General features: G+C 35.8%; 1 protein-coding gene across 1 annotated transcript in view; it reads right to left on the bottom strand.

The window, feature by feature from the left end:
* ADCY2 (adenylate cyclase 2) overlaps nt 1-15,621 on the bottom strand; it is a 183,583-nt gene that overhangs the window by 48,697 nt on the left and 119,265 nt on the right. Inside the window, exons 9-13 of the mRNA XM_017738745.1 lie at nt 15,277-15,453; nt 13,913-13,956; nt 11,510-11,590; nt 7,299-7,368; nt 4,875-4,972 (exon numbers count right to left, since the gene is read on the bottom strand). Coding sequence (XP_017594234.1) covers nt 4,875-4,972; nt 7,299-7,368; nt 11,510-11,590; nt 13,913-13,956; nt 15,277-15,453 — 470 coding nt within the window. The remainder of the gene's footprint in view (nt 1-4,874; nt 4,973-7,298; nt 7,369-11,509; nt 11,591-13,912; nt 13,957-15,276; nt 15,454-15,621) is intronic.

Genomic DNA, 15,621 nt, shown 5'->3' on the forward strand with positions numbered 1-15,621 from the left:
CTCTGGATCAACTGAGTTGTTTAGGCATGGGAACTAGATGCAGTCATGAAGTCTCTCACCTGAGTACCTGCTTTCAGGTTTAACTCCAGATTTGACACTTTTACAAAATAAAAAAACATCTCTCAACTCCTCTGAGCATCAGCAAACATCTTACTTTATCACACATTATATGCCAGAAATGCTAGGAAACGTTTTGCTCTGTTTTAACAACAGAGTTGTATAAAATATTTTCAGGAAAGAAAAACAAAGCATTAATGTCACCAACCAATCTGATGCCATTAAAAGCATTTTGGAGAGTAATTGATGATCTTCCCTGCCAATCATTCAGGGAACTTCTTATATGTTAAGTATTAGTCATCAGATTTTGGGCTGATGTGCACAGCTGATGAAAAACAAACAACTGGCAATTCACAACTTATATTAATCATGAAACAATATTTCTTTTAAAAGTCATTTGAAGAAAATTATTACTTATGAATACATGTTGTCCAAGAATTTCTCATCAAGACTGAAACAGTAAGCTGTACATCAGAGTATTAAAACTAGTCTCTACTCTTAGGAATTGAAAATCCTGTAAGCAACAGAAGAGATAAAGAAAAGGAAAAAAAGGAAAAAACCAACTAGAAAACATGAACTAAAGCCAGTTAGAAAAGAAACAGGTTTATTTTTTATATATGCATAAACACTTCCAATCATGTATGTCCCTCATCAACATTCAAGGAACCATTCCTACATTTCAAACTATAGCTATTCCTTCTCTGATATGAAGAATACAAAAAAGGAGCCTTAAAAAATGACTCAACACAAGAATAGCCTTATCAGTCAAGTTTGGAGTGCATCCTTTTAGAAGAAGAAATGAGGATGTTTGTGAGAGAAACTGGAGAGCAAGGGAAATAAAATTAACATGGCATAAAGAGAGCTTATGCAAAGAGTACTTAATCTCCTGGGCAACAGGCTAGAACAAAAGGTCTTTGTAGCTGTTTCACATAATCAGTGATGCTATTGAGGGGGCACAAGAATTACACAGCAAGGTGAACAGGACAAAGAGAAAAGGACTGAGGGTAATAAAAGTGCTATCTTAGAATCCAGATTTGAATGGTGAAAACACAGAAAAAGAAAAACATACTATTTTTGCTCCCCACACCCCATTCTTTCCTGGGAACAGCAGAACTTCTGTTTCAGTTAGGCTAAGACAAAATAGTTTCATGCTGCTCCTAGAAGGAAAGAAGTGGGCTGAAAATGCTATAAAGAGAAGCAAAATGCTAAAAATTAAGTGCCACCATAAACAAGTCTCATTTGAGGCAATGACCATAGGAAAGACACAACATGATTTATTTTTTGTCACTGGAACATTACAAAAACAGTGCAGGTCTTTACAGTAAACTAACCTTGCTTTTACTGTGTAGAGTTATCAAATGCATTGCATTGACAGATTTGGGCAAAATACTTAGTCAGAGGAGCACCTGAAATTGCATAAGCCAGGTAAGTTTTTGCCTGTCTCTTCTATGCTTCAAGGAATGACCTCATTCTGCTCTCTGCTACAGTGCCCCACCAGAAACCCAGACAGGACAACCCCTGACCATAACCTACAGAGGGACAGTTTAAAAGTGAGGAAACAATATGAGAACTTCTCAAGCTTCAGGTAATTCCATGTCAAAATAAGATATGATCTTAGCTAAACTTGCATTTTTTTGGTTTCATTAGGAAGTATCTCTTTTGAACAATTTATTTTTATCAGTGGTACAAGATTAGGAAAAAAAAATATATATATCTTGTTGGTAACAATTTAACTGAAAACCAGAAATTTACTTATGAAGATATTGAAAAATGCAGAAAAGAATGTGTTTTTTTCTACAATTTTGTAATTTTTAGGAAAATATGTGACTTATGGCACATATCCTTTAATGGGATGTAGAGAATTTCCTTAGCTTGTCAGGTAATTGATATCCATTTTCTGAACTACAGGACTGCAAACTCTCTTGAGCTGATAAAATCACAGTGAAGACACACAAATGACAATTACACAAGCCAATACTGAATTCAGACTTTTTTGGTACCTAATAGTAGCTATTTATTTCTTAAAGTAGTTGATGCTTTCACTAAGCCATCAAAGGATTCAAGAGCTATGGAAGTTTCAATGTTAAAGCAATATCAGTTCAGTTTTATAACTCTCCTTGAGTTGTTTGTTGGTTTTTTGTTTTGGGGTTTTTTTTGTTTGTTTGTTTGTTTTTGAATACAGCAGAAAAACAGCAACGATGGTTTTCTTTTATTTATTCCATCTTATATCTTACATGACTGCTTTTGGACAAACTTTTTAAGTACTACCTTTCCTATGAAGAAATTCAATTGTGCCTGATTGAAAATATTATGATAAGGCCTCCTAACCACGACTGTTAGTTTGGCATGACTCAGGACAAAAGGACACAGTTTCTTGAACACAACAGCCTCAGAGAGTGAATACTTGGGAAGAATCTTAAATGTAGCCCCTAATAAATCCCTTACTTGAGTACTACAAGAAGTATCTCATGTTCAGTAGAAATATACTTTCATCAATTCACCAGTTTGCATTTCAAAGAACCAACACGACCAATTCCATGTTAGTACCAATTCTGTTTGCTTAAATAAAGAGTGTAGTGAATTACTACAAACCAAGAATTCTAGAGAGCCACTGCAGGCCTGTTCCAAGGAAATGTAATGATAAAGATTTGCTTTCATTTTAATGCCAATGAAGACCTACTCCTCATCATACATTTCACTCCAAGATATTGTTTTCTTGATTAAATTTATAATTACCACTTTGTGTAAAGCTTATTATTAAAACACATCACTTTACTGACCCCAAGAAAATTAAAACATAAATAAATTATTTCAGCCTTGAAAAAAAAGCCTTATGATCTTGAAGATATTACTTAGGACTTGCAACTCGCTGGATGTTACTCATCATCAAATATCTCCAAATCTACTTTTAAGTAGCAGGCTGTCTGCCCGCACAGAAATCAATGATATTACAGTACTGCAAAACCAGATTAATGGAATAGTGAATCAATAAAACCCAGTGACAGATTTAGTTCATCTCCCTGTCTTCATTAGATCACCATTTTAAAATCCTGTAGAACTCTTGGAAGAAAACAAAAAGGTTAGACAGAATTTTAGTAGGAAATAACATTTGCAGTATTGGAGTATGTTTGATTTAAGCTACCTTTGTGATGACTACATACACTGGTGATTTTTAAACTTTTTTATTGTTGTTGCTGTTGCTGTTTTTTTAATTTGCAATGCTCCCAATTTTCCAGAAAAGATGCAGGTACCTGTATAATACCTTGCCTTTCTGTCTTCCATTTTTGCATCTATTAAAATAACCCACAGACCACTTGAAGCTGAATACCTCTCACGTTGGTAACACCTGATTTTACACTTTTGCTTTTACAATTTAATATGCAGCCCAATGAAAGGATCATAAGACACTTAACATTTTGGTAATGAAAATGATAAAGCATTTATCAGTGTCTTTTTCTCTGATGTTAGAAATACCAGAAATACCAGTAAGTTGGAGGACATTTTCCTTAGCTGAATACAGCTCCCTAGAGTTTGCTGATATTCTGATATATTTTAGTGAGCTAAACAATTGGTGTAAGTGACATAAGGATAGAGCAAAATGAGCATCTGACTACATGTAAGATAAATGATAAATCCAGATTAATTTTCACGACTGAAATCAAAACCAAAAAAAAGATTCAAAAATCATACTGCTGGCCAGGAGTAGTTGGATCCACCTTTGGCTTTTGGGATGTGGCAAAACATGAATTTCCCTGAATTAATTCCTTTACTTATCAAAATACAGTATGAGCTTGTAAAATAAAATTTTCCACGTGTCTTAATTTCATATTTTTAATAATGCCTGAAGTCAGATTCAACCATGTGCAGGATACTGCTGAATGCTTGGAAGAGTGTCCCTTGGTTTGTGTCTCCGTTTAGAAATTAGCTGGGAAACTGCTCCTGTAACACCTGAATGGAAGTCCATAAAAATTTATCCATGTTCTAAGTCTGCAGTATGGAAAGTCCATTTATAATGTACTAACAGTTCCTTCTGGATCTGAATTAATATGTGATTAAATGCTACAGAACAAGACCAATCGCTCAACTGTGGTTATAAAGAATAATCCTGAGAGTACTCTACAGGAGAAAGGACTGTGAGTTAAGAAAAACCCTGTGACAGGGAATATGAAGTGTTAGCTTTAGAAACGATTGCTATAAAACAAATCTCAACTTTCCACTGTGTAAACAATCAACAGGAAAATTTAATTTTAAGAAGTGTAATAAAACATCCTTTATTGGAACAGTCTTCTGGTTTTCAGCCTTTCTAGAATATATGCAAATATAAATCATCTCATAATAGATAAATTCTGGTAAAAAGCATTATTCCAGAAATGTATTTTAATATTCTAAAATTAATTTTATAAATATACACTTCATGATTATTAATGCTCTGTTTTCATGCTTAGTATAGCAGTATTATCTTAGTGATATGTTAAATACATTTATTTATCACAGTTCCAACTCTGCAATCCATTTTGTTCCACTCCCATGTCCAACTGTCACACTTATTTTTAAATGCAAAGATAAAAACTAAAAGGAATGAAGAATTTATACCAATGTTTGGCATAACACCATTGACAGTGTTTAAAATGAGAAACAAGCCTAACTTTGAAAATCAGCTGAAATACCCAGTCTTTTCTGTTCAATTTAATTTCCATGAACTGACATCTGTAAACTAACAATTCTAAAATTTTTTTACTTATATTTCTTTCTTGTAATATTTTTTACACTAATGAGCAAATATACATAGGAATGAATACACATTAAATAGGACTTACTTTGGCAATACCAGAATCTGTACAACAAAAATGCAGAAGAATATGAGGCAGGCACAAGTTACATAATACTTGAATGCGGGCAGAGTAGTTGCTCGATACTGGAAGAAAATAAAAGCAAACATTAAAAACACAATCGCCAAAGCAGATGAAATATAACCCAGCTGAATTTCCAGCTTGAAGATGCACATAGGTATAGGCAGTTTTTAGCAACAGTACATTTCCTGTTCTTCAGTGACTTCACATCCACTCACATAGGGCTTGGGATTATCAGACATAGTATTAACCCTTTTGCTTATTGAAGAACAGCCACGTCAAATGGTTTTGCCTTGTTCCCCCAGAGAGCAGACTATCCCAAATTCATCAGAATATGCCTAATTAACAAAAAAATCCCCCTCCCAAAAAAAAAAAAAAAAAAAAAAAACCCCACCAAAAAAAGTTAAAGCATATGTTAAAATTTTTTTAGGAATGGCCAACCATTCTTCACAGATTCCAAAATTCTTTGTGATTAATTCCTCAAACTGATTTTCAATTATTGATAAATACTGAATGGGCTGAAACAATTATAAAAAAAATGTAACATTAATTTAGACAGGAAATTTCTGAGCACAAAAAGTAGCCGAGCGTAAGTGTGCTACAGAGCATAGCTAGCAACCACACTGATATTTACTGAACCTACATTATTATTTCAGTTAAAATATTTCATGTCTTTGTTAAAAGGCCTCATATGTCCACTGTTACTACTAAACACTTGATATTCTTAGGAGACAGTCGATTTGATCTGTTTTGTCATGAGAAAAATCTATTTATTCCTAATTAGTCTGTCTAGAGACATGAGAATTAAGCAATGAAATATTTATCGGAGTTGCTCTGCTATTTGAGATAGATATATCTAGGTTGAAACCAATTAAATACTCAAAGGCAAATGATCTAAGTAGCTATTAAAGTTACTTAGCCTATCCTAGTTTGGCTTTTTTTTTTTTAACGATAAAAGTTCAAGATTTAATTACTAAAAAAAAATACAGCAAAGACTATTCACAAAGTGCTTGAGATGCAAACTTCAGAAAATGGAAAGTGCATGAGCTGTGCCTTCCAACTGCAAGCACACAGCTGTGTCTGCGTGCTTAATGCCAAGCTCTGCCTATGAAGCCAGTGCACCAAACTTTACATGAATTTGTAGAAACTCACTTTGGCAACACAACAGCTTTTTTCACTTTTGAATTGTATGACAAATTAAAAGCAATTCTTATCACTTATCTAACTAAATTATAAGGCACAAATATATCTTTGCTTGATGAGTACTTTTGCAGCAAGTTCTGCTCTTCCACGTGTCAAATATGTTTGTGGCCCTGTTCAACAATTTTGGATCTTGAGCTGCAATTAAAATTTCACAGAATTCCAATCCACTTTTAAATTTGTCTCAGTGTTTCATACTTCTCAAGACATTTCCTAATGAAGGGAGGCAACTCACTCCTTAGGTTAAGCAATTATTTTGCTTTATTATCTTTTTGTACTTTCAGGTCCCACAGGGCCATAAAAGCTTCTTTTTAAATCAAATGCAGACTTCTTACTAAGTTCTTTAAAGTGAAAACTGGACTGGTGAGTCATTAAAAGGTGGCGAAGAAAGATATTAAAAAGCTGGATCCAAAAATAACAATTAGCTCTTTGCTGTTCCACAGCATTCTACATCAAGATATTAGACTTCTACAGGGAGCATTGACTCAGCCAAATAACTTAGCTCCCAAATTTTCTCCCAAGTCATTCGCCAAAGTACACATACGACGTTTTTTTCTCAAGTTCTCTTTTGGAATTCATTGGTTAGTAACACCCACATTAAAATCTTAATGTGCTACCAGACACAGCTTTGATCCAGTCAGTGAACCCCCAAACACGAAGGATGAAACCACACCAGGTCTTGCTTCTTCTCTCTTATGAAGTCTTCAAAACAGGCTCAAGGAGCCTTGAAACCTTTTCCAGCCAAATGCATTGCCAAGCAACACATACCTCTGTCAGGTGGCCATAACAACTATTCTGCTGAGCTGGGAAAGAATCTGAAAATCATTTCAGCTGCTTTGAACTGAAAGACATCTACAAAAATAATTAAGTATGTATTTGACCACCACATGGGATGCAGAGGATACTTGCTGGACACTGTGAGCACAGTACAGGAATACTTCCTCTAGCCCCTTCTCAGAATAAATTCATGAATTTATACAGCCAGTTGTGGTCCAACCTTCCTCTTACTTCCCTGAAGGACAGCATAGCTGTTCAGCCATCAACTGCCCTATGCTAATGAGAAAGCAGAAAGAAGGAGCTTCCCAGTCTTCCTGATGAAGCTGTGTCAGTATGAAGAAATACACTTGAGGTCCACAGGGCCATAAAACAATGCAAAGGCCTGACTTATTGAACTTAATTAAAAGAACTTACTTCTTTTTCCAGAGTCTTATTATAAAAAAGAAGTGATATCCTTTGAATGTCTTCAGATTTAAGCCACTGCCTAGAAGAGAGAAGGAATATTATCACTGACACAGGAATAAAGTAGTCCTGTCCTTTTATATTACTGAAATGCAGCAAAATAAGAAAATCAGCTGGGATAAAGCAAGTTCGTGTGTATTGCAGTGTATATGGTGAATTTCATTTACAGTAAAAGTGGAGACTACAAATGCCCTCTCCTTTTTTACTCTTACTGCTAAAGTACACTTAAAAAAAAGCTCAGATGAACAATTGTTTTTCTGTTGATCATTCCTAAGGAGAATCAAGGGAGAGATTTATATGATGTAATTCTAACAGTGATATTCCACTCATGTCCAAAATACTGTAGTATATCCAGCAGACAGAAGTGAACCTGAGACAAAACCAGTCCTTCAACAAGGTACCTTTAGGAAGGGCACTGTTACAATATGCAGGAGTGGTGGGTAGGTAAGTTAAACTTCACAAACTTCCTATTGCAAACAAAAATGTAACAAACATTATTAAAAGCAGTGGAGGGATTTTGTCTTTGAACTGTATGGGTCTCTTGACCACAGCCCTGTACTACAGAGGTAGATTTTGATCTTTTTGCTGATTATAAAACCTTCTTCCCTGCTATGAGAAATAGCATAAATATTTGCATTGAAATGACAAATCTATTTTAAACTAAGTGAATCTTGACAAAAGCTTGACATAGCTTTTACAATATGAAAGACTACATTTATTTTAATGGACACTCTTCAATGGAAATAATAATAAATAATATCTTTAATGGAAAAGATATAGAATATTTTAATGTCAAGAGAGTTTGGCTGTTTGTACCTCAAGGGCGCAGTGCAAATTTGAAAACAAATATTAATTAAGCAGACTAGTTCTATGGACATGCAGTATTTGAGCTTGAACAATAGTAGCAGGGCCTGAGATATTTTTTCCAACATTTCCAGCAGTAACTTTAAATTAGGCTCTAAACTAGTAGTGTAGCTAATGCCTTCTAAATAAAAGGGAATGTCTCAACTGACAGTCTGTAATGCAAATAAGTAGCAGCAGTGAACCACAGTGGAACATATCCTAAATTAAAGTCCTGGAGAACAAGAGTGGACAGAGTGGAGTATAAGCTATTAGCTTTAATTTGTGAAATAGAAAATATTTGTTTCCTTGCCTGGGAGATTGTCCCTCTTCCTGTGCAATCAGCTGCATTAAAAAAGGGTCTGTAAACATAGTCAGTTCTTGGAATGCTTAATTCAGAAATATATTTCCCAGTTTGCTCTGCAATGGTTCCCATCTATGTCTGATCATAGTTAGGATTCTGAGGAGAAAGGGAACTGGAAGGCTGGTGTACATATAGCACTATTTTGTTTGGGTTCAGCTGTAATCTACTGGAGAAAACACTCAGTTTGCAGAACATTTTTGGTAAACTGTGAAAATGAAAATGCAAATCTTTTTCCATTTAGTTACAAAAATTAAACAAGAAGTAACCCTCTTCCCCAAATAGGTAACTAATTTCCTGTTTTTTCTTATGGCATCTGACAGGGGAATTGATTTAATTACCATCAGCACACTGCTAAAAAGTTCTGTCTGCAGATCTACTCCCAAGGGCCTAATTTGGTTACACACTTGATGGCATGTGAAGTCAATAGTGCCAATAGAGCACGTGCTGCCTCATACTCCGCATTACAAGCTCACGTTGTCAGAAGCTATCAGTTCTTCTTTAAAGTTCAGAAAAAAGCTATGCTGGTTTTAGGTAGCAGGTGCTGAGAGGTCTGAGATGAGTGAAAGAGTACAAGACAAACAAATGGAAGTGGAGACTGAGTACAAAAGAGGGAGCACAAAGTCACGTACCTCTGGCAGAGACATAAGGGCTAAAAATTTCTACCTTCAGCCTCACCCCCTGATGAGTCTGAGAATTGCCAGAGTATTTGCAAGTATCTGAGGACATGTCTCCTGGGAAGCTAGGTACCAAAGTTTGGCTTAAATTCTTTTGCAATTCCAGGAACAACTCAGACAGACATCTGAATTCTGCCTGTATCCACAGAGGTGTGTGGTTTCATAGGGCTTGTACTGCTTGCCAATGGACAGCGAGGAATTATGCACAGAACACAGCAGCCACCGTGACTTAAAGGAAAAAAGAGCAAAGGGAGCGTGTCCTTTCAACATAGCAACCTGCTCACCAAAGACCAACTGGCTTTACTTTAGCCCCCTCTGTAGGTACATATTTAGCTAGCAGATCGCCATCCCTCCATCTCATGCCCTACACCAAGGCTTGGGATGGCATAGCTAGGGCTGCTCATCCCCAGCCTGTGCAGGACAGGCCCTTTGAGCCAGCAGTGCTTTGTTCAAGATACAGGGAAAAGAAACACATGGGAAAGTGTGATGTTACACCCTACTGGCTAAGGCAGAGAAGCTCTTTGTTCCTCACTCACTCTCACAATAATGTTTTTTAACTTTTCTTCATTCAGTCACAGACCTATTTGCCATACAATCCAAACTTTGCACTTAAAAACATTTAGAAATGCCAGTTTTCTCATAGATTTTCTTAAAAGTTTGCTCCTTGATTCACAAAAGCAAAAGCTTTAGTTTCATAACCACTCATTTGCTCTAGCTGATAATGTTATTTTCATTTTACAGATGAAGAGTTGAGGCACAAAAATGTGCACAATAATAAAGAAAACAAAAATGTGATTAGTTTTGTGTCCTAAATATAGGAAATGTTTTATTTAATTGTTCTGTGTGCTTAGCCTTCACAGAGTTAAAATATTATTGAATTACCTGGACGTTTGAGGAATCAACACTTTTGACAACTTATTCCTGAGAATTAATCAGTTGAATCATAGCTTTTAAGAGATTCATTCAGCTAATCAATACAGAGCTAGGTAGAGAATCTAGTTTAGGAAGGTGACATTCTGCCTTTCTGATACATAAGATAATTCATCTTTCTGCAATTTCCCATGTAATTCACAAAATGCACCGCAACTTTTTCAAAAACCTTTTTTATCCCTAAGTTTCTCTGAATTCTAGGTAATAATTAGATAAGACAGGGTTTCTGTGGGATAAAACAACATACAGTATGGTCACACCAGTATTTTAATGCGCTTATACAGATGCTTTACTTTTGACATCAAAACATCATTTTTAAAATCCATTTATCAGAGCAAGCGTACCTAAAGACACGTAAAAACTGACAAAAACTGACTTTATATATCTGTTTTAGTGAAGTCCAGTATAATCAAAAGGCTTTGCCTATCACACGACCTACCCTATTTCACTGTATTCTTTCTATGACCTGTAACTATCAACACTTTTCTAAAATTACTGAAAAACATTTTCCTAAATCCAGGTACCATTTAATAGGACTAAAAGGTGAACAAAACCCAAAATGTGACATATGAACATTAAATAATTAGGTGTAATACTCAGGTAATTAAGATTCTGAGTAACAGAAGCAGCGGGGGAAACATGTAATTAATCACAATTATTGTCCACATTTTTGAAGGGCAATTCCCTTGTTTCATCAGAGAAATATAAGAAGCTTCAAAACTTATTTTGGACTGGTATTGATTTCTTTCTCAGCCTTATCTATTCACAGATAAGGAAACAGAAAACATAATACTGCCTCCAGCTCTTCCTAGGACACAGAAAAAAAAAATACATGGCAGGTTGTCTCACCCAGCAATTCCAACATGCTATCAAGATTAGCCTTCTCTAAGAAATCAACCAACTGAGAGACATTAAACTGTGGTTTTAGGGAAAGTTTCTAATTCTGAGGAATTGTTTCTGTGACAATTGGGAAGCATCAATTTTCACATAATTCTGACTCCCGAGCCAGTTATTTCTTGTGTCTTACTTCTCTGCCCTCAGGTAAGATAAATCTGTAGTGCTACAGCCTTGATTCTACAGACACAAACAGTTACAGAGCAAACTCCCTTTGCCAGAAGATCAAGACAAGTCAATGCCTCTGTCACACCATGATTCACAGGCACTGTCTTATCTCATATAGTAGAAAATGTTACTTTACAGCCTATCTTCAAAATGTGCAGGGCCAGTATTAGTGACACCTTTACTGGTTTCAGACTTGGTGTGCCTGTGGCAGCAAAAAATACTAAACAGTGCCCTCTGTTGCAGATTTATGTCAAAGTTGGCATGGTCAGAGAGAACAAAGGATAAAGCCCTACTTTTGGGCATTGATTCCATCAATGGCTTGGATCATCCTCTCATTCAGCTCCTCCTCAAACCTTCTTTTCTGGGATTTTGTTCTGAAACGACAAATATGGGAAGTTACTTCAAAAACAACAGCTGTCATAAACTTTTGAGTTTATCACAAATTTTTAACATTTATACTGCAATAGCAACTATAGGCATCAGGCACAATGACCCTTGTAAGAAGCTGTTAAAAACCACCGTAAGCTACAGTCTCACGCACAAACACACACACTCACAAATCTAGAGCTTAGCTCTTAGGGAGCACTTAAATAAAACACAAGAAAATATCTCATAAAAAACCAAGAGAGCTCAAGAAATTCTGGTCTAAGGGAAGTCTTCCACAGTGTTATAAATTCATGAAAAAGAATGGGAATATGCTCAAATTCATAAAGCATTCCTGTTTCTTGCAGTTATTTTTTAAAAACCTTGTCAAAATTGTATGATGAGCACACAATGTATTAGTGCACTGGTCATAACAGGTATTCTCTACCAAAATCCTGCTAACTCTTCTTTTCTTGGAAATACTTTATTATTTTTAGTAAGACAACTGAGCACTGTCTGAAATTAGTTTCAGGCATACATCATGTTTCTCTATTTATGAGCCTTGTAACTCATCTGCAATAAAAAAAGCTTCTTTACTTTTGCCTGGACTCAGCATGAACCCAACAGAGGATCATCAGAATGGGATTATCGTTGCTAACATAAATTGCTGCAAACATTATCAATCCTTTCAGTAGTTGTGCTTTCCTTCAGGATGACTTATCTCCAATATTGACAGATGATGTCTGTATTTGAAAACTTAAATCCAATGTTAACTTAAAACCAATGTTTTTTAAGAAGTCATCAGTCAGGTCTGAAATTTGACTCTTTGCTCACCAAGATATTCTTAAGCTACAAATTGAACCCTGTCAAAGGTAACATGGATTTTCCTCAACATCAAGATTTTGGGTTATTTCCCCAAAACTGATAACCTGTTGCAGGTTTCAAATTAATACAGAAATTGTATTAGTGTACTTACAGGAACTTTCAAAACCTCAACTGATTTCATGCCTACTCAATGCTATTGAATTTAGGTAAAAAAGTGCTTATAACTTGTTTTTCACAAGAAATCAATCACAGAAACAATCTACCTAGACAGATGAGGAGACATTGTCCAACCCCAGTTAATCCTCTTGGCAGATCCTCAACAATGTAAGACTGTCGTGTAATGCATAAGAGCTGACACTTAACAGAAGCCTACAGTCAGGCTTCAAACCCTACATTTTCATATTCTAATAAAATACTGATTTTCAAAGTGCTTGTGATCATTTCAGCTCTCTCATGTGAGAATGATTAACTAGGTTATCTAGAATCCTATTTACATGTCTGTCTCACTATGGACATTAGACGCCAGCAACGGAAGAAATTCCTTCCATAATATGGTATCAAGACACATTTTTGTACCTTCTGAATCTATTCTGGAGCGGAGTTTAGAAACACAAAAGCAAGACCACAATCTTCAAGAACTGCATTATTTCCAAATGCCACAGTCCAATGATCTTTCACTGCCTGACCGAAATTCTTTGGACATACTGTCCAAATGTAAATGTGCAGTTTTAGAATTAGACTCTTTTTATTAATAGCATGCATGTTCAGTCAAAACTTGTTCATCTTCTGGAACTTAGCAATATTTTAGGTAATTGCATAGTAACCAGAGACAATAAAAACACAAATTTTTAAGAGGTTCATTCAAATGACTTTACAGTATTTATGATATCATTATCTGGCCCTAGTCATTGAGGTACCAAGCAGGAGCATGAAAATTTAAAGCTACTGTGATCTTGTAAACATTTTGCGTAGCAGGAGCACTAGAAAAGACCGCAAAACACCTTTTGAATATCTATTACTGCAAACATATAAAAGACTTTAAAATAATAAACACAACAACAAAATGAAATTTAAAAAAATAAACACAGCAACACAAATACAAAGCAATTAAACAAATATACAAAATGTCTCTTTTGGTACACATTATTATCTGTTGTAAGAAAAATTAACAGCCCTTTCCATCTTCCCTTTTCTTACCCCTCTCTGGCATGCCTCCCAATTTTCCTTATATAATTTTCTTCCCACTAGTAGAGTACATGGTTTGTAGTAAGTCACCAACATACCAATTCAGAATAAAGCTATTTGTTATCAGGAAGTGAATTTTCAATTCATAAGCAACATGTTTGCCAAATCTGTTTCCATAGTCCTTCTTTATGTAAGAGGTATCAGCACTTACATAAAAAAACCAGTCTGCATGAGAAATGGCCCTCACTATTTGACAGCATACCAATGTATATTTATTTATATGGACTTTCTATGAATAACTGATTTTTTTAAGATTGATTTACCTCTCTCTGCAACGCTGAAAATGATATTGCCCCATGGGAACATCCTAAAAAACAAACAAACAAACAAAAAGACCCCTATTAATTACAATAGACCTTAGTAATATTAAGTAGCTTTTAAAATAGTGTTGAAAACAGGGTGAAGTAAGGAGAAAAGTTTCCAGTGTAAATACTTTTAGCATTCAATTAAATCTGTCTAAAAGAAAAATCCAGCCAAAAGTGGACGATGGAGTGACCTGGAATAAAACTCATCTGTCAGTATAAACACAGGATAAATTAATACAACAATCTGAATCCAAGAGTGTTTTGCTTTACAACAAAGACTTCAATGCCACCACTGTTTGGATGTAGCCCAAACTCTTGCCATCTTCAGCAAAAACCAGTCTTAAGTGTTTTTGAAAAAAACAGACCTCAGTGGCCAAATACAGACAATGGTCATTGTTTTCTAATTAATAGCAACAGCAGCCATCACAGCCACATTTATTTTGTGATTAATAGTGATGACTGGGTACTTCCTGTAATGAACCTGTCACAGTCCACATTCTGATGCACTATGTTTATTGAACAAGAATATGTCTCATCTATACAGGAACAAAACTGAATGCTAATGTTCTATCAGAATTCACCTCTATGCATTCACTTTTCAGAAGCAGAAGATAATGGAATGTATAAGAGGTAGATTGACAGCATCTTACTGACAGCAGTAAAACAGTGTTAGTAAAATTAAAAAGAAATTTGTTCAGTGTAAAAGATGCAACATTGCACTATAGTACTCTAAAACTCAGGCCTCCAACCACAGCTAATGACTTGTAGGTGCACCTTCAAAAGGTAGATGTTACAATGAGTATGGATTTGGTTCCTGGATTACTTTGAATAAAGTCCACTCCAAGTAGCACAGGGATTATTCTAACTTCACAGCCTTCGCTCCAGGTTTGGCCATGTTCCAAATGGAGAATGTAGCTAAACAGTCAATAAATCTCTAGGAATTTCTCTGTATTAAAGGATTTCCTTCCTAAAGGTGTTGCATTCTGCCTTTATGGTCAAAATATCTTTCCACAAGATGAACAGCAGCCATTGTACATGCTGTGACTTGGGGGTGTCTGAGCTCAGAGCATCAAATATGTATTTTAGGAGGTATGCTGGACTCCTTATAATTCAGAGATGCACTTACAGAAGAACATGGCTTCTTAGAAGCTAATACAAAACTCACATTCCGATGTAAAAGCTTCCAGCAACTTCACTGGGTTTATGCCCTGTACAACTGCATGTATCTTCTTCTACCAGAAATAACCAGGTATTTAGCAGTGAGCAGCTTTTTCCTTTCAAATATTGCTATATTGTACAAAATGACATAAGTAGGCCCCTACTGTTGTGCTTATCTTGCCATTTTCAGTGGTCATGCTGTCCCTGTGATGCAAGTGTGCAAATGGCTTGGCTGCTCCCCAGGATTCCAGGTACCGGGTCATGCGGACAGAAGCTCTCATTTTGGCTCCATCGAGAGTATGCCGAGGCCGAATGTGGTGCTGCGGGCTTCGCTTCTCTCCCTGGTTGACAGAGGACAAAAGGTGATATCAGCCTTTGTGTTCATGACCTTTTGAAGCAGCAGTGCATCATCTGGCGCCACAGATCTCCATGATTAGGGACGTATAAACGGAGAGGTGCTAAGAACCCGCAATTCTTAATGATATTGCTGGGAAATATCAGAGACTTAT

This window comes from Corvus brachyrhynchos, unplaced genomic scaffold (genome assembly GCF_000691975.1).
Source record: "Corvus brachyrhynchos isolate BGI_N302 unplaced genomic scaffold, ASM69197v1 scaffold23, whole genome shotgun sequence".
Classification (NCBI taxonomy): Eukaryota; Metazoa; Chordata; class Aves; order Passeriformes; family Corvidae; genus Corvus; species Corvus brachyrhynchos.